The following is a 23,139-nucleotide window of genomic DNA, read 5'->3' as shown; positions in this document are numbered from 1 at the left end:
CTCTGTTAGTTTTAAAGGTTAACAAGTAATACTTCTATTTTTAAATAGGCTTATGGATGAGTAAGAGTAACAAGGATAACAAGAATAAAACTTGGGTACAGAGCATTGAATATAAAAAAAACCTATAGTAAATGACATGGAAAATAAATACAATAACATTTAGAAATAAAAGTGATTCAAATATAGAAATAGAACACTGGCTTATATTGTATTGTCTGCATGCTGGGGAAGGGCAGAATAAGGTCAGCTTCTCAATTATATTTATTCCAAAAGGTTGTTAACCTTGTTCCACTTGGAGGTTACTCAGAGGGGCAGAGTATATGCTAGTATGACGACGAAACTCACACCTGTGTGTAAATCATAGGGGTAAATGTATCAAGTTGCGGCTTTGAAAAAAATCGAGATGTTGCCTATAGTAGCCAGATTTTAGCAGTCATTTTGTAGAATGTACTAAATAAATGATAACTGGTATCTGATTGGTTGCTATAGGCAACATATCTAATATTTCAAACCCGCAGCTTGATATATTTACCCCGTAGTCTGCTCAGAAATAGTCCAACATTTTTATACATGCCATATCTTTTCTCTGACACGTCGCAGAGACATATTTCCCCATTTCCATGAACAGATCATAATAATTTCCCACACAATTGCATATCAAATATGACATAATTAGGCCCCATATCCAAGAAGATTCATGATTATGATAGTTTCCCTGTACAGCTATTATCTATAACTGGCACAACTCATGTAGCTGTCTTAAAGTTTATATTGGGAGAAGAGATCTTGTAACAAATGAAATATGAATAAGATTGTTTTGAAGTTTTATAACCTTCTTGTTAATTGACAGTGTTTACACTGTTCAATACCAATGTTTTACAAAACCTTAATTTAGAAGATAATCCTAAATGGATGCAGTAAGGGAATTGGATTAGCAGATGGAAGCATGTTTTGTGACATGAATATTCTAAGCGGGCATCCTGAGACTATGTGTGTGCCCTTTGATGCTTTTAATCTAGTTAGTCCCCAACTGATTTTACTGGATAAATTCCTATGCAATCATCTGTGGAGAAATCATTTATTGGATGTCATATAAATTATTTTAACATTTTATTGGGCTTTCAGCATGACATTTTTTTTATTTTACCTTTATCACCACAATCAACAAAAAAAGAAGTCTTATTAGATCTGTACTTCATCTGATATTGCAGTATGAAAAATAAACATAATAAAGTTCATTATGAAATGCGTGCTACTTTAAGTGTGCATGTAAATCTACTTATCCACCAAACGCAGTTCCAGGTGCACACCCACACATTTTTTGGAAACACTACTGTAAACAGAAAATGCGCATGGAGGAAACCGTATAAATATTATATCAAAGTCCAACATGCTACTACTTTTGAACCACCCTTTTCATGCACTTAAATGTTTTTGGTTTTCGTGTAAAATACTACTCCGTTTAGCTTAATTTATTTCCTAAATTAATGATGTTGGGCGAACATGGGAGCTTTCATTCAAACATACGGAAGTAATACATGTAAGGAGTTTCTCATTGATCGAAGTGTGCCTAGAAAGGTGCAAAGTATGTCCCATTATAAGTTTAAGGACGAAAAGGGGGAGTAAAAGGCTCTGCGCTGCCCCACAAGGCAGGAAATGCCACTGTAAATGTGACCTATTAAATAGTCCCATCCCACAGCATAAATTATTTATGTTTTTGAAAACTAGGCGCACTGATGTGTCTAATCTTAAACTTTCTATATTGGCTGATGCAAACGCTGTATCCCTGCAGATACCACCATCTTAATCATCATCATCACCATTTATTTATATAGCGCCACTAATTCCACAGTGCTGTACTCACTCACATCAGTCCCTGCCCCATTGGGGCTTTCAGTCTAAATTCCCTAACACACACACACACACACAAAGACTAGGGTCAATTTGTTAGCAGCCAATTAACCTACCAGTATGTTTTGGGAGTGTGGGAGGAAACGCATGCAAAGACAGGGAGAACATACAAACTCCACACAGATAAGGACATGGATGGGAATTGAACTCATGACCCCAGTGCTGTAAGGCAGAAGTGCTAACCACTACGTCACCGTGCTTCCCACATTTTCATGTGCTTTCCTGTGATACGAAATACAAATGCACAAGAGTAGGCATGCAGTGTCTGGAAAAAAAAAGCATATGTCCAGCCATTTTCCTATTTTACTTATTGCCAAAAAACAATATAGGGTTTTGGCCGGAAGATGGAGTGGCACATTGTATTTATGCACAATTTTTGTTTGTGCCACAAAATGGAGCTTGGTAGCAGCGTGCCAGGTTCTTACTGTTTTTCTTTAAAATTCTCAGTCCAGCTCCAGATTAAATTTACTATATTCCTTCTTAGGGTGGAAACTAAAATGATAGGTTGTTCCAATGTATATAGACCGTTTATTCTGGATCGTTACACTCACCCAAATATTATATGTGTCCTCCTCCCAATTCTTGTTCCCAATAACACAATAAAATGAACCTTGAATATTATGTGTATTTGTTCCTAAATACATCCTTTTTCTTTTAAAGTTGTGTAATTCAAATTATGATTTTTTGAAGTACGCTTGCTCAATTGTTATTCTCGTAAGCATTTTAGCTTTACATTTCTGAAGTTTGCTTCCTAAAAATCCCTTGCTAAAATTTCTTATTCTCATTTCCTGTTTAGTTCTGTATACGGAGCAGACTGCATGTGCAGAAGACGGTGCTATCCATAAGCGTCCCACCATTTTTAGCTGTTACTCAGGATCAATTCATTTTTAATTCCCTAGGTGAGTAAACGCCAAACTGCATGCTAAAATTGTTGTTAAATGGTCTGAATCATGGTCATGTTTCTATTTGTCTTTTGCCTTTGTCACCATAAAATATATATAGAACCTTTTCTAAACATGCAGCCGCTGTAGAGATGGGTGCTTGGTCACATTCAAGCTGGTGGCTCACAGTGCCAGTTACTTGAGCTGCTAAAGTTAAGGAGCTGCATCAGCATACAAACAGAAACCTATTGATTATTCTTACCTGCCATACACCAAAATTATATATTGATTTGTGTTGGAAATTGGGCTCTAGTTACAAGCAGAATGTATATAGCAATGCACTTAGTGATTAAATAAAAGAGCACCTACCAAAGTTAAATTAAATGATGTCTCACAGTGGTTAGATCACACACATGCTGCACATATAGCACAGATTATGATGATATGTTCTTACAGTCACTGTGACTATACTGGGGACTTTTTAGCGCTGTTTGCCCTAGCAGCTGATATGCCTGTAGGTCAACCCTATGCATTACGCCTGGCCTTCCGATACCTCGATATGGGTTAAATAAATTACTCAGACAAATGGAGGGTGGAAGATGTACCTTTAATTAATATGCAACAATGCCAGAGGGTTCACCACACTGTGAACTATGCACTTCTAAACCGCATCAGTATCATTGTCTCAGATAAATGGATGCACAATCTAGGCTGCTCAGTCTCTACCCATGGGGTATAGACTGACCTCAATGTCCTCCTGCTTTTTGCAGGTCCACAAAGAAAGCAAAATCTTCAGAGGCTTCAGTGTCTTCACAAGCAAGATCCTGGACCTGTGTGACTGGATTAGTGACTGCTAGTCAGCACTGTTCTGAGAAATTTCCTGATGTCCCTGCATCTTTTAAAACCTCCCTCTTTCCCACATTGGTGTGTCTTCAGATGGGCATTGCCTTGACTAACACCTGAGATTGGGTTTACATTTACTAGGGGCTGCCAGTGGACCTCCCCCAGTCCTCAGCTCACTTGCAGGCACCCGCATTGTGTCGCTCCAACATGTCTGCTTAAGCAGGATACATCTCAGTGGGACACCTGCTGCAGCGTATAGATGCAGCGACATATTACACAACTTAAGCTAGGTACACACTACAGGTTTTATACCTGATAATCATGCCATTCACAAGATGAATGAGTGTTAGGTCCTATATTGCATTGGTGTTTTATCGTACCAGACCACATTGTATCGTTTCACTTGATTTTAAAACCGGACTACAAATCTCTATAAACAATGGAACGATGTCGGGCAAATTCTGAAGTGTGTATGCCCTCACGACCAGCAGTGTAGGCAGAACTTCATAGAGTTTACAGATTCACAATCCTTTCATCAGATGGTAATATGACAGATGAAGAGCACAGATCTAAAGGTAAATTGTGTAAAATCATGTAAGTGTATATGCATGAATCAGCATGCTGATTGGGACATTCCGTCAGTGGTAAAATCGTTAAAGATAATCGCATGGAGAGAAATTTTCTGTAGTGTGTACCTAGCCTAACAGTACAGAAGCAAAAGGCATCTTTACATAACAATAGAATGGTTAACACCGCACAATCCAAGCAGTGTAAAACAGAGTTTGGATGAGAAGAGGTGTCCAGCAGGCTGAACCCTTAGTTTCATTGTCCTGATGCCCCCATCTCATCACAGTTACTGACAACTTTGAGTAACCCTATGAACAATTGCATTCCAGCATATTCTGTCGATAATGTTTATTCTTCTTGCCTCCCTGTGTGTTTCAAAATGGTATCTAGCCAAATAAACCTTTGTCTTTCTCTTCCGTGCTCAGTTTTTCCAGAATTATCTTTTTCTATGGAATAATCTCTTATATAGTCAAAATATTTCATGTTAAGAACATGAAATCTGCTTTTGAAGAACATTTCGGTTCTCTTCATTTGTTTGTCCTGCTATGTACAAAGCATTTTACTCCAAAACCACAATTAATTTCACTTTATTTAGTAGTCCATATTTCACATCGTATAGCAGTTAAGAAGACCATTGCTTTTACTATTCATATATTTGTGTCCATATAAATTTGACTGCCTGCACAAAAGTAGTCCCCATTTTATTGTAATTTTGGTCAGTTCGCCCAAGAATATAAAACTCTGTTTCTGTTTCAACTTCTTTATTATAGATAGAATAGAAAATGAATTTGTTAGAGTAGTTCCTTAGTCTTCTTTATATTGCGTCTTATTTTTATTCAGCTGGTATGTGTGCTTTCTGTTTTGGCCTTAATGATGAATTTTTACAGATCTTCATTGTAATGTCATCAGCTGAGATTAATGCAACCTCCAATTCCGAGTCATAGTTCTCAGTCATGCAGTCCTGCTTGTTTCCTGAAATATACAGCATAGATATAATGGGCCTGATTCATTAAGGAAAATAAAGCAAGAAAAATGAGTACCTTTGAACCTTGGCAAAACCATGTTGTATTGGAGGGGGAGGTAAATTTAAAATGTGAGGACAGATTTATAATTAGGGTAGAGCATATTCTAGAACAACTTTTAATGTCAGTGGGTCTGATTCATTAAGGAACTTAGACAATAAATATCTTACTTAAGTCTCCTGGACGAAACCATGTTAAATGCAAGGAGTGAAAATTAGTTTTCTATTTTGCACATAAGTTAAATACTGGCTGTTTTTGCATGTAGTACACAAATATCAACTTTAAATTTCAGTGTACCAATAAGCTATCAAGTATTTGTGTGCTACATGAAAAAACAGCCAGTATTTAACTTATGTGCAAAATAGAAAAATAATTTTCACCCCTTGCATTTTAACATAGTTTTGTCTAGGAGACTTAACTAAGAAATGTCTTGCCTAAGTTCCTTAATGAATCAGGCCCAGTGTAAAAATAAAGCTATTAAGTATATGTGTCCTAAGTGAAAAAACAGCCAGTATTTCCTTATGTGCAAAATAATAAACTCATTTACACCCTTTGCATTGCAACATGGATTTTCCAAGGTTCAAAGTTACTATTTTTTTTTTGCTTTACTTTCCTTAATGAATCAGGCCCAATATATACAACATGTCTCAGTATGTTGGCAGAATGCTGTAGCTGTACCTAACTCTTTTCCCAATCCATGCTGTCTATCTATATTCTGTTCTGTTTTTTTTCTGATCACAGTACATATTTTTTAAGCTCAAAAGGGGAACTCCCATGTCATTGAGCGTAAACCAAATGTCCTGGTGATCATTACAGTCAAAGCCTTTTCTGTAGCTGATGAAACAAAATATAGTTTATTTTGTTCTTTTCTGTCTAGCTCTGTTATGCAGCAAATATTATATTGCATAAGCTGTAAGATTTTGTCAATTGATTTGATAACCATTATAAAGGCCCACTGGACATCACTTACTAATATGTCGGGCTCTGGTTGGCAAACAGCTTTCCTTTAAATGCGTCTGTCAAAATAGAGTTCTTTTTCTCTTGAGTATTGCTTTCTGGTGCTCTTTTTTTGTTATTCCTTAGAAAGGCGTTTGTCACTTTTGCCTTTAAGTTTACTCATCCTTGTCATAAATTTCTCTCCAATAGATTTGATTGCTTGAAAATATCTCTGGTCTAGTTTATAATATTTTTCATTTTCTCACATGTTTCGTTCAGAACTTTGTCTCTATCCCTTATAGCCAGTCTATGGAATACAGTCGTGAGCTTTGATTGTTCAGTCTTCAGTTCTCTTTGCATCTGTTAGGAACCCCTCCAGCCAATACAACAAAACCCGGAGTCTGCTCCGAAAGTCTGGTGTTCACTGTTGCCCCTAGTGGTGGGTACAGACTTGGCTGCAGACAATCAGAGGGTCGTGAGATGTGTACCGGCTAGGCTGAACCCAGGAATGGAGGAATGAGGCAGACAGAAGCGTGGGGTCCAGGCAAGGGTAAGGGGCAGGCAGCAGACAACGAATCCAGAGAACGAACCAAGGTCAGGGGTCACAGGCAATCCAACGGAGTCCAGAAACAAGCCAGGGGTCATACACGGGAGATCAAGTCAAGCAAAACAGTCAAGGAGCAGGAAACAGGTACAGGGAGCCTAGTTACACTGGGAGCTATAACTGGCAGTGAGGCTCTGTCCTCACTGCCTTAAGTAGTGAGGGGAACCAATAGAAGCAGAGTGCCAGCAGACTCCTCCCTAATACAATACTTGATTCCAAGCCCTGTAAGAATTACCTCTTATCAGATAAATAAAAACCTACTATCGCCATGATAGTATTAAAATATCCCCAGAGCCGCTGAGTGAGAGTGTTAATATGAAGCAGCAGTTTTAATTTCTGCGCGCGTGCGGCTGGCTGTAGGTAAGCTGGCCGGGCGCTGCGGCAGAGCAGACAGAGCATCTCGGTTTTTGCCCAGGCAACTGGGACATGGAGGGCGGAAGTGACGTCCCGGTCATCATGGAAACGGTCGGGACATCCGAGACACCAGGAAGTGAGTCGCGGCGACCCGTCGGAGAGCCGCGACTCCTAACAGCATCCTTTGTTTCCTTTGCTAATTAAAGAGAATTATTAGTCATGAATCAAGTTTTTTGAGGTTTTTTTTATGTCCATTTTTTTTACGATATCCTTTACTACTGTCCAAAGCTCTTCCAGTTGTTATTTTGTGTAGATTAAACTATTAGAGCACTTTACTATTAAAAAGTCATTATCTAACGCAAATGATCTAACAACGCAATCTACAACAACTACACGTATTTATTCTGATCAACATCTTTGGTGTTATTTAATAGGGTGGTATAACGAGCAATGATGTCCGCTTTCATTACTTTGACTATATTTGGCTTTTAAAGCTGCATTTGATTGGATGCTAGAGATCACAGCACATCATTGCATTTTGCATCTTTTTATTAAATAAGTCTGTTGGAATAGTGTTTTTATAGAGATAGTGTATGTCTGAATGATACAAAATAGGTAACAAACCACTTTGTGTGAGATTCCCTAGCAGTTTCAACACAGTCGGATGCTGCCAAACTTGCAAAACTAAGATTACTTTGGTGTATTCTCTGTTTCCCAAGCTCCAGTGTATTTCAAAATGACACTACGCAGCTGGGTAAGATTATCTTACGTATGTGGAATTGGAAATCATACACATTGTGGTCAGTCACCTGAAAATGCTAAATATTACTTAGAAGGATTCAGCTTATTTTGGCCACTTTTTGACATATCCCCTGCCCCCCCCTTTTTTTGTGTTTCCTTGTTTTTCAGAGCCAGGAATATCTAAAACCATAAGTGTTTCGGTTTTCCTGAAGGGTGACTGTACCCCAGCAGACCTTGAAGGAAGTGCAGTGGCTTCATACAGCACACCCACAGGCAAGTATTTCAAAGATTGCACAATGCGAAAAGCTGTTTACATCTCATTGTCTCATTGTTTTTCATTTTATGCAGGTGGTGAGTGTTGAAATTAGTTTAGGCTGCTTGCGCTTTATATGTCAACATGTCCTCGATAAAGTTAATATTAAGTGCTGCTGGAGGGAATGAATAAAATCATTAATACTGCTCTTACTAGTAGATTGTGAAAACTACTAACCATCTTTCCTCTTCAAAAATACTGTATATCGTATATTATCATTATCAACATTTATATAGTGCCAGGATATTCCAGAGCGCTTTTACAATCAACTGAGTGTTTTTGGCTATAAACAGGTCCCAGAGAATAAAACTGAATCCATGTTTGAGCAGATTTAACAATTAATACTATAATTATTGATTTATATGACTAGTCGTTAAGGATTACAGAGCTGAAAAGTACAGGCTGCAGGACAAATACAATTTCATGATTTAATGAGATTACTTTTACGTTACCATGCCCAATTGTATGATAGAGCAAGGATTAGCCTAGCAAGTTTTCCTTCATGGAGGAAATAGAATATATTATTCCTTATGGTGGAAGTAGTTGGACAGGCATCACTTGCTGACTGCAACTAGCTGCAGTAATGTTCCTTGTATTGTGGACAAAAGCAAACACAAGCTTTTGTGTTCCAGGAACAAAGAACTTTTTTTTTAACCAGCAATACAATTTAATTTTTACATTTAAAAAGTGAGGCAGGTCAGAATGTACTTTCATTGGGCCGTCTTTTGCATCATCTAGGTCATACTTGCCAACTTTTCCTCGTTGGCTTCAGGGAGAAACCGGGGGAGGTGGGCGTGCAGGGGCGGGGCTTGATGACGAATTGCATCTATTGTGACACAATATTTATGTCATTAAGCCCCCCCCACTTATCTATTGCGGGGACGAGAACTGGGAGGTTGCCCTGCCCTCCTGGGAGCTCGGGAGGTCTCCCAGAAATGCGGGAGTCTCCTGGACATTCCAGGAAAGTAGGCAACTATGCTTAAAGAAAAGCAGCTAATGAATCTCTAGAGACTGAAGTGTCTTTAACATTTCTGTCTCTGTTACGGAAGTCATGTTGTCTTACCTGTCAGTCTTTGATTAAATCGGTCTCCATGCAAATGGCCACCTACATGTATTGATATACATGGAAATAGGACACAGTTTCTGAACTGTGTCATCATGTCACAGATGGCGAAGCCAACCACGTCTTGTACTGGCTCAGCATCAGGGAGAATGCCAGACTCTTCAGGGAGTGAAGGAGATCACCCCTATTTCAGGGAGTCTCCCTGACATTCAGGGAGAGTTGGCAAGTATGATTCTAGGTGCAGTTTGTTTAGGAAAGCATATTTGCGGGTTACATAACATGTTCTGCAAGAAACATTATTATATGATCAAAAGTGATAATAGGTAGGATTTTGATGTGACTTTTTTTTATTTGTGCTGGCATGCACATTGCCATTATTATCATTGCATTTAGGTGCATTGAACCACACAACCAATCACAGTTAGCTTTTTATCTGTCTGCTGAAAATTAGACTGTAAGCAGATATGTGATTTTTTTGCTGTGGTTTAGTGTAAATTTTGCACCTAAATGCAATATTAGTACATGAGCCCTAGGCGCTACTGTCCTGCAAATAGTAGCACAAAATGTTTGCACAGGGGCACCTTCCAAAAGTGGAAATTGCCTTATGCAAACATAGGTGTACACCCAGTCAGGTTAATTTCCAGAAAATTAAATGTGTGGCACATCTGCATACTTTGCACTTAGTAAATGACCTTTATTATGTTATATAAATCTGCATATATTTGCTTTATGGATGATTTCATGGTATAATATTTATTTTGATTACATTTAAATCTGACTTCATCAGCTCCAGCCACCTATTTTTCATGGATGAAATAGACTTTTATTAACTCAACTTCTGAGTCTAAGCCTTCAGTTCCAAGCAGACACTAACTGAACACATCTGTGCAAATGCTCAGGTGCCTTAAACCACCTTTTAATTTTATTGTCTGCGAGACATCTTCCAGTGTAAGTCCAAGCAGTCGTCCGCCAAAATAAGCAAGAGGAGAAGCTTTGTGGGGAAATTCTTGGCCTTTGTTTTTTCATCACCTTCCAAGAAAGTTAACAATGCTTCACGTCCTCCAAAATAAATAGTATTATTGTTTTCAGCTTCTGCTATTGAGAAAGATGAAAATGTAAGTAGACTGGACACAGCCATTCATCAGGCTGATGAAACTTGTGGTGGGCGAATATACAGAAAAACATCTCTGAGGCTATGTGAAGGGCTTTACAAATGTTTCCCCCTGAGCCTATAAGTTAAATGATTTTTAATAAATATCACATACAATAAATAGAATAAGCATGATTCTGTTAAGCATCCAGCTGTTTAGAATATTTGGGAGTATTCTTTAGAGTTTAAGCACTGCTGGAGAAGATTTACAAACTAAAATGGTGGCCATACATAGCTGTCTATCTAAAGCCTTCTTCTACGTCCAGATGGTGGTTTTTGTCCTTTTCTTTTTAATAATATGGGTAGCCTTTTTTTTGTTACTGGTCTCCACAGCATGGAGTTTTTTTTTGTTTTGTTTTTTAAAAATAAAAGAAAAATGTTGTCCGGGGCTCAGAAACAAACAGAATTTAAAAATCACTGTGTCAGCATAAACATAAAGGAGAATTTTGTGCACAATATAGCTATATTGGGGTTAAGCTCACCTGCCGGACGTCAAGGCATCTCCTGTAGGTGAGTCCCTAAGCTAGTGATACAAATTTACATTCAGGGTGTTCCATTTAAAACCTTCCCCTGAACCTCCATCTTATAAAGCCGGCAGCACCTTTGTAGGGAGTGGTCAACTCCCAAAAAACTAGAAAATAGTGAAAGGAAAAAAGGGCGCTTCTTTAAATTAATGAAATGTGTACAAGTGTATAAAATCATTTGAAACGGCAGCCAAGGACAAATAGGACCAATGTGCAAGTGCAAATAAAAGAAAAATGTTGTCCGGCGCTCAGAAACAAACAGAATTTAAAAATCACTGTGTCAGCATAAACATAAAGGAGAATTTTGTGCACAATATAGTTATATTGGGGTTAAGCTCACCGGCCGGACGTCAAGGCATCTCCTGTAGGTGAGTCCCTAAGCTAGTGATACAAATTTACATTCAGGGTGTTCCATTTAAAACCTTGTTTTTTTAAAAACCCACATATGTATTTATGAATATTTATGTATATTTCAGTAGCTTATCAGAACAGAAAATAAAGGTTCCCATCCTGGCAAAAGATATTTTATTGCAAACAGCAGACTTCCTTTTGGTAATCCTTTTACAGGATACAGCAGATAGTCTATATTAGCCACCTTTCACAGAAATCAGTTGCTAACTCAGAACAATAGCTTGCGGTCAACTGTTCAACCAAAGTAAATACAGTGTAAAAACATCTCAAGTTATGTAGATATAGAAATGTTATTAGTAGCTGTTGCATGTAATGTATTGTAGGTTTAGGGATCCTTTAAAACTGAACATAAAAATTAAACCACGTACATGAAAACATTATGTTGGAGACCAGTTTTTTGGGGTTTTTTTTGTGTTAAATTCTTAATATACTCTGGTTTATATTTATTTTACAATCTCAACATTTGCTGTATGGTGGCTGTATTGATAATCTATCAAAATAGGCACTGCTTGTATATCTTTAGAGCAGACTCATTATTTTATGTTTGAGGTGCCCCAGAGAAACACAGTGTCTCACAATCAGGAAAATATATACAAAGCAAAATACAGATAAGTAAGGAACAATAGGATTACTAAAAATCAAAAGACAATAGAGAAATCAACTACATAAGAAAATACAGCTAGAACAAAGGACACATTACAAAAGGACGAGGAGATAGAATGGGCCAAACTGGTGAGAGTTAACATTCAATAGGATTGTGAAATTAAACAGAGACAATGGAGGTGCAGGCGAATCTGGTTGGGTGATGGCAGGGAGTTCCAAATGTCAGGAGCAGCGTGGACAAAGTCCTGAAGTCAAGAGTCTGAAGTGGTGACAGGTGATGAGGACGAAAGTTATTGATGGAATGGAGTGGGCGAGTAGGGGAGTATTTCTATATCCTTAAGGGAGATAAGAAGAGGGGATGGGTCACTAGGTGGTGGAAATAGTATATGCTCAGTTTTCAATATGATGAGTTTGAGGTAGCGTCCAGCCATCCAGGTGGAGATGGCAGAGAGGCAGTCGGACACACGGGAGAGGAGAAGAGGCCTGGGGAGGATAAGTAGATTAATGTGTCATCAGCATAATGGTGATATTGGAGGCTGGCGGAGTGGATGAATTGACCAAGAGAGGAGGTGTAAAGAGAGAAAAGTAATGGACCAAGAACAGTTTTCTCCAGTTTTTGCGCCCTGGTCTACACCAGCCTATATGTTGCTATAAATCGTTAAAGAAAAAAAGATTAAAAAAATACATTTTAGTATTGAACTTTGCTTGAACCTCTTAGCCAGGGCCTAGCAACTTCTTAGGTTTCAGAGGGTTAATTAAAGGGCACTAAGATGCATTTCCCATTTGTTCACTGTGCAGATTTGTTCTATATCTTTGTATAGTTACCAAATATTAACCCATGAATATATAGTGTAAATATAGCATAAATTTGATGCACAAATAATGCAAGGGGATAGCTGCAGAGAGTTCAAATGGCAGTCTTACTTATCTTAGTTGCCACTAAATTCCCCACTGATATAAAGCTCCACAGATCTTAAGCTAAGTAGGACAGTGTTTGAGCAGTACATTCTTGGTAAATATGAGTAAAAAAATGTTATAATAAACTTAATTGGAAACTTGTTCTAATCATACATAATCAATGAGTGAACATTGTCTCTTTTTAGTAAAGTCGAGAAACCCATGGAATCATGTTTTGGTGTATCTTTTAGAAAAGTTTCACTTGATCTTTTATAAATGGCTCCTTTGTGTCTATTTTGCAAGTACATCTGATAAATGTTTACTAAAAGTTTTTATTTGAAATATGATAAAAATAAATAAAATGAAGGCACCAATGCAGTGTTAAATGATCGTCTATACACACATAGAAACTGTATGGTTGCTGGGAATAATGTTATGGTAGCATTTAACAAGATTTCTGCCTGTCAAATCCTGATTTTGTATCATTCTCTATGGATATAAGGCCATTCTTTGCATTGAAGAGAAAAGAGCTGCAGATTGCTCTATATGCAAAAGGCTCTAAATTGTTTGTAGCTTATTTTCCCCATCATGTTGTAGCTTATTACCATTAAGTAGTTGATCTTTATTGGATTTCCAATGTTATTTGCCATCTCCACTAATGTGCCCTAAAGTTTACACAGCTGTTCTTTTAGCCAACGTCTCTTACGTTTTCTTGATTTCTTTTCCCCTTTTTGCTGCCTGTGACATTAGAACTGAACCCCGAAGGTAAGAGTAATGAGCACTGGACATTGACTCTGTACTGAAATGTAAACTAGTGCTGCTAATTAGTGTGCACCACTTGTTCTCAAGAGCATGGTATATGTTGCAACGAATGCCTGTCAGTGGTGTTGTAATGAATTATTTTACAGATGTCTTGCACTTTTTGCAGTTCTGTAATTTCTGGGTTTATACACAATTTTAAAAAATACAGTAATGATTGTAGTGTATAACATCTAATAATTGATTTTAATTACTGTATATACGCAAATGTAAATAGACGTAATCAAGCTCCTGTCACTAGGAGCGCCTATTGCTCCACTCACTAACTGCACTGTACTCACATAGGATTGCTTTCTGGTGCATCCTCTTCACTTTGTGTTAGATAGTCCCATAGTTTTAAGTAGCATTTGCTCCTTCTGTACATTGTAAAGTCACTCAAAATAATTTTGCCTTATTAAAATTATGAGGCTGAGTACTACAAGTTACTGGAATAAATCTCGTTACTAGAAATAGGACTTCTGCCTGAAATTGCTGTGGAAAACTAAGAAACACACAGTTGCTGCCATTTGGCATATAGCATATGAATAACTGACCCTTTTTTGCAACATCAGTATCCATGGAAACAAAGTGGACTGTAATGATACTGGAATTTCTATAATCATTGATGAGGCTAAGGAAGTACCTAACAACATAATGATTTTAATTAAGCGACATCATTTTTGAGCGGAGTTGGCCTTTAACTACCTTCCAACATTTTATGTATCCAAAAAGGCACACTTAACTTCTGTTAGAACAAACTAAGTTACACCGACATATAACACAGTTTAGGGCTGAGCTACATGGGGGTTTTTGACCTGTATCTAATCATATGCCACCATGGGTCATAATTGAATTTGTTAGTTGCTGCCTTCTGTAACTGTCAAAAATAATCGCAGTGCAGATGTAAATATTTTCCCCATATGATGGTACACAGTTTGTGTCTCATGCAAGTGTATTCTGGCCAAAATAATCTGTGTTATCAAGACCTTCATATTCACAGCTGTTAATCACCAGGAGCAAAAACTCTAAATAACTGTCTATGCCATGATATTGGATTTAGGAACCATACTGTATTGAAAATGAATAGAGATACAGTAAAGGTACAAATGGACCACAAGGACTTGGTTCAAGGACTTAAAGGAAACTAATTGGGTTGCATGGGCAAATTTTCTTGCTGTATGTAAGCATTTTGCATGTATAATTAGTTATAAATTCTCTATATTTAGTTATCTTACAGCTGCCGTACCACCTAAATGTTACATTTTACTAACCTTCTCCCTCCCGTACATGAGCTCTGGGGGCTGCTCATTTTCCCAGCACTCCTAGCATTCTTCTCACAGCCCAGCTGAAAGCCAAGTAATTGCGGCTTGTGATTGGTCCTCCTGCTGCCATTCCGCCTTCCCACCATAAAGTGGTGAATGGAATTGAATTGCTCTCCTGTATTACAGAACTATCAGAGCCATGGGAAAGTCCCTTGGACTCCAGCATGTATGTGGTGGAGCAGCTTTGAAAATGAGTTGCCTAAATATGCGATTCAAAATGTTAAGTATTTTCTATGTCTCGGTATAACTGGTTGAAAAGCTTTGTGCTAAGGGAACCTTTAAAATTCATTGAGTTCACTAATTACTGCATCTTACAGTATCTTGTAAGCAGAGCTGCTCTAAGACATTTAATGAGCCCCGTGAAACCTTCATTCACTTTAGGGGAAACATGCAGTGGTAAGAAAAATATAGTGCACCACATTCTCCATAACAGCAGTAAAACGCCAAACATGTATAGATCTTTTTCCACCTGTGTATATTATGTAATAACAGGGGCTTATTGCATTGCTACAATATGTCAGGAAGTGCATGGGAGGGTCTAAACTGCTTACACCAATAATAGGCTAGAGTTATAATTCAATTAAAATGAGGGTACACTTAAAGGGGATATATATTAAATCTGGTGCACAGATAACTGATGATTATCCATATGCAACCAATGAGATGCTTGCTTTATAAACCACATTATATGATGACCAAATCTGGTTTGTTATTATGAGCTGCAGCTCCTTTCTTGCGAAATGCTTACGCTCAATTTTGGGTAAGAAGCTTATATGAAGAGTCGTGGGCTCCCTTTTCTTTATAGAATACTAGAGGAATGAAATTATTATTTGGCCTGTCTATTAAATATGTCTTGCTTGTAGTTATTGTACTTTGTGTAAAAGAACTGCTGAATTTCTTCACTTAATATTATTCACATTTTCTATTTTTTGGACATATTAATTGAATTTGATATTTTGACAGTGGAGAAAAGTAGAGTTATAGTAATACCCTTTATTGGAGGCGATAGCGTTTGCAAGCTGCTGCTTGGCAGGAATAAAACAGAGCAGGATAGTTTACTACTTTTCTTTGTATACTGTACATCGGTAATTATGTAAGATTTTGCCATTTTTAAATGGTGTATTAATAAATATATTGGATAATTCTGCAAAGATGTTGCCACAGGTTCCATATGAAGTGCAGGATTGCTTTTGGGGTTGCAGATGGTGAAGCGCTTAGGAAGCACTCAGAGGCCTGAGTCATTAAGGAGAGCAAAGAAAAGCCATGGCAAAACCATGTTACATTGGAGGGGGAGGTAAAGTTAAAATGTGATGCAGATTTATATACATTTATAGTTTGGGTATGGCATGTCCTCGATCAGCTTTAGATTTCAGTGTAAAAATAAAGCTATCAAGTATTTGTGTCCTACATGAAAAACAGCCAGTATTTTCATTACATGCAAAATAATAAACTAATTTACTCCCCTTGAATTGAAACATAGTTTGTCTAGGAGAAAATGTACTCCTTTTTTTTTTTTTTTTTGCCTTGCTCTCCTTAATGACTCAGGCCTAAAGAGTGCACTAGGGGGTGCTGCAGTCCTACATGTATAGAAGTATTATTATTCTCTGCCCGAGGTGTTCACTGCTGTTTTCAAATACTCACTGTCAAGCACAACAGTGGGTAAGATGTACCACAAGTCTGAAGATACATATCTTTTTATGTGTTTAATACATTAAAGGAACTGAAGATGTTAAGTGGCGTTTTTCTTTGTTACAGCTGTAGCATTGTATAGACATACTCAGACACCAGCAGAATGGCCTCTTCATTTCATAAACAAGCAACATCCTCCACCAAAATCTCCTGTTCAAATGAGAGGGTAATTTGCTGTTAAAAACATAATATTCCTTGATTTCACACTAGTATGTTAGTTGATATATAAAGTCATGTTAATAATATCTGTAAAAGGTTGAGTACTGATGTCATTGTGTATAGGCAAGCGCTACAAAGTATCCTGGCGCTATGTAAATAAATGTTAATAAATAGCGAGTTCTGATGTCATCACGTCAGTGTTCATTTGGAAAGCTTATGTACTGCATAGTATGTGTCCCTTGGTCACTTCTCATCGTTATCATCGTAATTAATTTATATAGCGCCACCAATTCCGCAGCGCTGTACAGAGAATATTTGACATTCACATCAGTCCCTGCTTCATTGAAGCTTACAGTCTAAATTACCTAACACACAGAAACACTAGGGTTAATTTTGTCAGCAGCCAATATAAGCTGCCAGTATGTTTTTGGAATGTGGGAGAAAACCGAAGCACAAGGAGGAAACCGAAGCACAAGGAGGAAACCAGTGTAAACACAGGGAGAACGTACAAACGCCACACAGATAAGGCCATGGTCGGGAACCAAACTCATGACCCCAAACACAGGGAGTACATACAAACGCCACACAGATAAGGCCATGGTCGGGAACCAAACTCATGACCCCAGTGCTGTGAGGCATCCATGTGCTGCCTTAACATCCCAATATTTTATACTAGTGGGTAGATTTTGTTGTGTATTGTTGAAATTTAATTTCAATACTACTAGTCCTTACAGCACTTCTTGTCTGATTTTGCTCTAATTCTTTTCTCATTTTAAATAAGTCTTTTGAAATATCTGTAGGGATCACTTACATAATTTAAATACACCATGATATAGGTAGTATTTTTATACATTTTTTCAGAGGACGTGACATTTAGGGAATGATATTACAGATTAATCTATATGTAGTTAGACATAATGAAGAAATTAAACTGTTGTCCAACAGATCAATATTTGAGATGCAAGTTGTGTTTACAACAAATTTTGTTTAGAAGAATGCCATATATATTGAAAATATTTTGTGCATTATCTTTCTTTTAAGGACTTCCTCAAGCAGAAACCTGAGTAACAAGTTGTATGATTGATTCTATTATTGGTATTATTATATTTTGCTTAATTCATCTTGGTGGTCAAGCACTCTTTGGTGTCAGTAGACCGTATTGTATGTCCACAGACTATTCCTCCTCACAGTATCTGCTAGTACTGATTGAGTCAATTAGTAGCATATTATTTTGACTTTGTTTTAAGCCTAACATGTAATATATAAAGTATTTTCATTACCAAACGTACAGTAGGTGGCAACTGCCTTAAGCTACTTTTAGTTTCGTGTGAAACCAGAACCTTTGATTGCATATGTTCCTCACCACAGGAAGTAATGGAGTCAAGGAGATAAGGAGAAGGTTATTCTAATGGAGACTGCCCATGTGGTAACACAGCTTAATGGTTTCAAAGATGTGCTCTACTTTGTCTATGTTAGCATTCTTTTTACATGGACTAAGAACAGTCTGCCCACTGTCTTCTCTTTCCAAGTCTTAGATCTGGCTACTGTTTTCTGATATGCTGCAAAAATGTTAACTATAGTGTTAACAGTGGGACAGCAGCTCTCACAATACTATTATATAGAAAACAATGGACATATTCACAAATAAAAGATTTAGCACTCACTGGACTACTAATTTGTCCTGCTCAGTCCTCCGAGGTTTTCGTCTTAGATGGATATTTTATCTTTTTATCGGAATTACCTATATAGACATATAAGATCTGTTATTTTACTTTAGCTCATATCTTTTTATCAGGATTTTTCCAAACTGCTATCAATTAAAAACATAGAGAGTGTGTTCAGATTTACTATTATAAATCTGTAAAATATGTGTCCATGTTCAAAGCATTTTGTGACCTTTGTTTTTGTGATTGTGATGGAGTTCACCTCTGCTCTTTAATGACCTGTATCACAGGTCTACTGATAGGATGAAAGAACTACCAATAACTGCTGCTGGCAAATGTGACTCAGATCAAAATTATGCTTCATATGTTACAGCAAATTACTTTGTCATAGCAACAGATCCCTTCATCTAGCAAGGTACAAAGGAGAGCACTGCATGCTAAAGTGGTGCAGACTTTATCCATTGATTGACACCTTAGGCACAGAGATAGGTGTAGGGTGGGGACCATGCCTTCCTGCGGGCACAAAAATTCATTGCAACATCCCAAACAGCGATAACAACTACTAATTAGAAAGTCATTTTGCCCATGGGTGTTGTCAACAAGCTGTTCTTAATCATCTGAAACCTGTGGTCATCATATTACAATTAGACAATGTAGGTCAGATAGGACTTCATGTTAACAATGATGTGGCTGTTTCAAACATTTTACTCACTAAAGTGACTGTGACAATTTGCATAAGATACAAAAGAGGTAACATTAGCGCAAAAATGCTTTCTTTCATTGGTGTTGATATCAAAGGACATTTGGTTTAGGGTTACTTAAGAGGCATGTTCACTTGTCTTCTTGTAGTCCTCTGTATGTAGCTGTGGACCTCATGTGGTGCCCTATAAATAAAGGTTAATATTAATAATGATGATAATTGCATGGTTGGCTACTGAAATGCACATCTTCACCCCCAACACTTTGGGGCTCATTTAAAGTTGGGCATATATTGGGTTTTTGTGTCTCCTTATGCCTGAATAGACAGAATAAGGGGACGATGAGTACACTAAGGGTATTTTCACATAACTGCACCACAATTAGACCTGGGCACATCCGCAGATAGGCCTTTAGGGGGCATATCACTTGCAGGTTCTGGAGAGTTAATGCACAATGATGATGACAGCGATTCTGATCAAATCTAGCCTGTACTTTACTGTAATGAATTGTAGTTCTGGGTAGAAAAAGAAAGGAACACTTTCATTCAATGATGTTGCTTAATGTGACAAAAGCATATTTTAATACTTTTGTATGGTTTTTTTTGTTTCATTATGCCTACTGTAATAATTGATATTTGTGGTTTTACGTGTTCTTGGAATCTCAGCCAAAAGAGTAACTACACATGTAACTGTTGTGGTGCCCAGCATCATAGTAGCCCCTAGACAGAGAAGAACAGGTGTTTGTACTGTAATGTGCCATTTACAATGTGGCTGTATATGGATTTACTCATACAGCATTCTGATTTATTAGATACTGAGAATAAAATGAGCTTACAATACGCACCTGTGCCAAAATGATTTAATTAGTGCAATGCAATAATGGATGTTACACTCACAGGGGGTGACTATAAAGTGTGGGATACCATTCAAAACGTTCCTATGTGGTCCAGTGATTTATAATCTCACTTAGACCAGCTGTTTTTAATGTCAATCTTGAATACCATCTTTAATGTATATTAAAAATACTACTTCTCACCTGTTTGTAATGTCACATCTATAATTGATGCTATTTGTTGTTTTGTTTGTTTATTTCAATTATTTTTAGTTAATGCTAATGCACTATCCTGCAAGTGCTTGTATCCACATGCGTGTGTGTGTGTGTGTGTGTGTGTATATGTATATGTGTGTGTGTATATATATATATATATATATATATATATATATATATATATAATGTATATATGTGTGTGTGTATATATTTGTATATGTATCTCTCTCTCTCTCTCTCTCTCTCTTTATATATATATATATATATATATATATATATATATATATATATATATATAACAAAAGGAAAATATATTTTTTTATAGATGTCACAAATCAAAGTTCTAATATTTATGCGGCATTTTCTTCTCTGATATATTTTTTAATACAGGTGTCCCTAGAGTTACACAGTGTAAATTTCGACTTCCTTTACGATTAGTATGTTTTCCTATACAACCAACAAAAGCAGCAAACCACAAACTGACTATTGATACCAACAAACCTCCAGTCAATCTGATCAACCTATTTCCAGGTGAGTGTTTTGTTTCCTTTATATTTTGAATCAGATAGTCCACGTTCTATATAATTAACTTGCTGTATTTTTCAGATTTTGTTGATCGCAGTGATGATGACCAAGTCAGTGTTTTAGGATTCCAGTTGCTTGCTGGACAGAAGGTCACACTTCTTGCCTCTAAAACATCACGTAAGTGAAAACATTATTTTTGGTTTTGTGTATGTATGTAATACTATGGATAATTAACAATAATTGTGTAATAATGGACATCCAATTGCCCAGCAATAAGCAATACAGCTATTAAAAAACCTAGAAATGTTTGTAAACTTATATGTGGGTAAGAGCAAGCTCCTCTGCTCCCCAATCCAGAGCTTGAACCTCTGAAGTCAATACCAGTATATACAGGACACGGTGGAGACATCTGTGGCCGTTACCTTTGATGTCACGAGATTCCCTCATGCAGTCATCTTGGGCTTGGCAAAAATATGTTGTTCAGGAACATAGTGGTTGTTGCTCAGAAAAATAGTGGTAGTAGCTCCCAGAGAGCTTTGAGGACAAAGCAAGCATGCCCAGGGAAAGTAGAAGACATAGGGCTAGATTTACTAAACTGTAGGTTTAAAAAGTGGAGATGTTGCCTATAGCAACCATTCAGATTCTAGATATCATTTATTTAGTACATTCTACAAAATGACAGCTAGAATCTGATTGGTTTCTATAGGCAACATCTCCACTTTTTCAAACCAGCAGTTTAGTAAATATACCCCATAGACCTCAACCATGTACTAAAATCTGTTCTATATGTCATTATTTGTTTGAAAGACAAATACAGATAAGAAATTAAATACTATATTGACATGTATCTTTAGAGTTGCAAATATTTTTATTTCTACATACATTAATGAATTATAAAAGTTTTTACATGCATTATATATGAGCAAAGTGAATATATTTTGAGTTTATCAGACATAAAAATCACTGGAGAAAGTAGAGATAATTATTTCTGTATGTGGTAAAACATGAGGTCATTGCTTACTGCATGTAGTTGTTATTTTCTCTTGCACAGAATAATCTTAAATGAGATAAAGTTCAGGGAAAGTGCACTGTTAATGTTTCTGTCATGCATGGGTCCTTCACTACTTTGCAACATCTGTTTTATAAACATACCTAATTTCTACAGTCTAACCCACAAAACATATTGTATAATGATTTTTCATGTAAGTTGTGTCTCCTGTGTTGTGCCTTGTGGATCTGGATAAGTGAGGCACTTTGTGGAGTTCAGATGAAATTAATTTATTGTAGTGCGTAGTGGCTGCTTAAAGTTATTTGGGACGATTTATCAAAGGGTGAATAGCACTATTGCAGGTGTGTTCACCAGAAATAAATAAGTGCCATAATACATTATCAGGTCCACCACAATGCTGTGATACTAAAAGGCACTGTGGTGTATGTATAAGTTCAGTGCTACTTACATGGAGATGTAAAGAATCAACACAAGATTAATTTATGTATAACTAGCTGTGTAGTTGAATAGGCAAACAAAAGAGAAATGTTGTCTGGCGCTCCGAAACAAACAATATACAAAAATCACTATGTGTCAACATATACATAAAGGAGAATTTTGTGCACAATATAGCTATATTGGGTTTAAGATCACCTGCAAACGTCAAGGCATCTCTTATGGGAGTCCCTTAGCTAGAGATACAAATTTATATTCGTGGTATCCCATTTAAAACTTTTCTCTGAACCTACATCTTATAAAGCCTGCTGCACCTGGAGGCACTGGTCAACTCACATAAAAGCAAGCTAGAAATTAGTGAAAATTAATGAAATGTTTACAAGTGAATAAAATCATTTGAGACGTCAGCCAAGGTTAATTGAGACCAACGTACATGTGCAAACAAAATAAAAATGTTGTCCTGCGCTCCGAAACAAACAATATATATAAATCACTGTGTGTCGGCATATACATAAAGGAGAAGGTTGGGCACAATATAGCTATATTGCGATTAACATCACCTGCCAACGTCAAGGCATCTCCTGTAGGCGAGTCCCTAAGATAGTGATGCAGATTTTTATTTAGGGTGTCCCATTTAAAACATTCCCCTGAACCTCCAGTTGCATAGAGATGCATAGAAACAGGGTTCTTAAAATTAATTATTTATACATACTCATCTGCTAGAATAATGGGTTAAATTAAACCCAGCTTAACAGATATCTAAAGAGACGTTAGATTAATCTAGTATTCTGCAAGAGACAAACTATACAGTTCTACATTGTGCAAGATTATAGATGGTGGAGCAGATAAAAGGGAATGCATGTCTAAGAAGAGATTTAGGTGCATTCACTCTCCCCCTTTTGACCAAACTTACTATTTAAAATATGAATAAAATCTATAGCACTGTCTCTTCTAGCATTGCGGGAACACATG

The 23,139-nt window shown here is 37.0% G+C and overlaps 1 protein-coding gene across 4 annotated transcripts in view; it reads left to right on the top strand.

Annotated features, from left to right (window-relative positions):
* The window catches only part of BBS9 (Bardet-Biedl syndrome 9), a 328,017-nt gene that overhangs the window by 107,422 nt on the left and 197,456 nt on the right, over positions 1-23,139 (top strand). For all 4 annotated transcript variants that reach the window (XM_075212581.1, XM_075212584.1, XM_075212582.1 and 1 more), the window contains 4 exons: positions 2,708-2,810; positions 8,028-8,132; positions 20,589-20,729; positions 20,805-20,900. In XM_075212581.1, coding sequence (XP_075068682.1) covers positions 2,708-2,810; positions 8,028-8,132; positions 20,589-20,729; positions 20,805-20,900 — 445 coding nt within the window. The remainder of the gene's footprint in view (positions 1-2,707; positions 2,811-8,027; positions 8,133-20,588; positions 20,730-20,804; positions 20,901-23,139) is intronic.

This window comes from Mixophyes fleayi, chromosome 5 (assembly GCF_038048845.1).
Source record: "Mixophyes fleayi isolate aMixFle1 chromosome 5, aMixFle1.hap1, whole genome shotgun sequence".
Taxonomy (NCBI): domain Eukaryota; kingdom Metazoa; phylum Chordata; class Amphibia; order Anura; family Limnodynastidae; genus Mixophyes; species Mixophyes fleayi.
Note: the sequence above shows the minus strand (reverse complement) of the source record. Positions and strands in the feature narration are given on the sequence as shown.